The sequence below is a fragment of the Penaeus monodon genome, chromosome 28 (assembly GCF_015228065.2).
Source record: "Penaeus monodon isolate SGIC_2016 chromosome 28, NSTDA_Pmon_1, whole genome shotgun sequence".
NCBI classification, from domain to species: Eukaryota; Metazoa; Arthropoda; class Malacostraca; order Decapoda; family Penaeidae; genus Penaeus; species Penaeus monodon.
The window spans coordinates 25787721-25788136 of record NC_051413.1 but is presented as its reverse complement, the minus strand read 5'-3'; the positions used below and the strand labels follow the sequence as shown (position 1 = coordinate 25788136).

Below are 416 nucleotides of genomic sequence, written 5' to 3'. Positions count from 1 at the left end.
GACGATATCGTTAATGAACACAGCACCTCCCTCGCTCGTCCCTCTGTGACCCGTCTAATCTCCCTCAGGCCAACCAGGCCACCCAGGTGCTCGCCCTCGACGGAGCCACGGGCGTGGACGAGTGCCAGCGGCTGTTCCTCGGAGCCAACAGCAGTCCCTTCGTCACCTGCTTCTCGTCAGTGGACCCGCGACCCTACTTCTGGCACTGCGTCAACGACCGCAACCGGCCGCTCCAACGCCAGGGCGCGAGTAAGCGGTCGTGCGACGCTGCCGAGTCGTACCGAGTGATGTGCGCGACGGAAGGGCGCCCCCTGCCTGCTCTCGACGCCTGTCTCGGTGGGTTGTTATGGGGTTGAGGGGTGGGGGCCCACTTCTCGAGAAATGGGAAGCTTGGGAGGGAGATAGAAGTAGAGAAA

General features: G+C 63.5%; 1 protein-coding gene across 1 annotated transcript in view; it reads left to right on the top strand.

Annotated features, from left to right (window-relative positions):
* LOC119591433 (apolipophorins-like) overlaps window positions 1-416 on the top strand; it is an 8202-nt gene that overhangs the window by 2648 nt on the left and 5138 nt on the right. Inside the window, exon 6 of the mRNA XM_037940174.1 lies at window positions 69-336. Coding sequence (XP_037796102.1) covers window positions 69-336 — 268 coding nt within the window. The remainder of the gene's footprint in view (window positions 1-68; window positions 337-416) is intronic.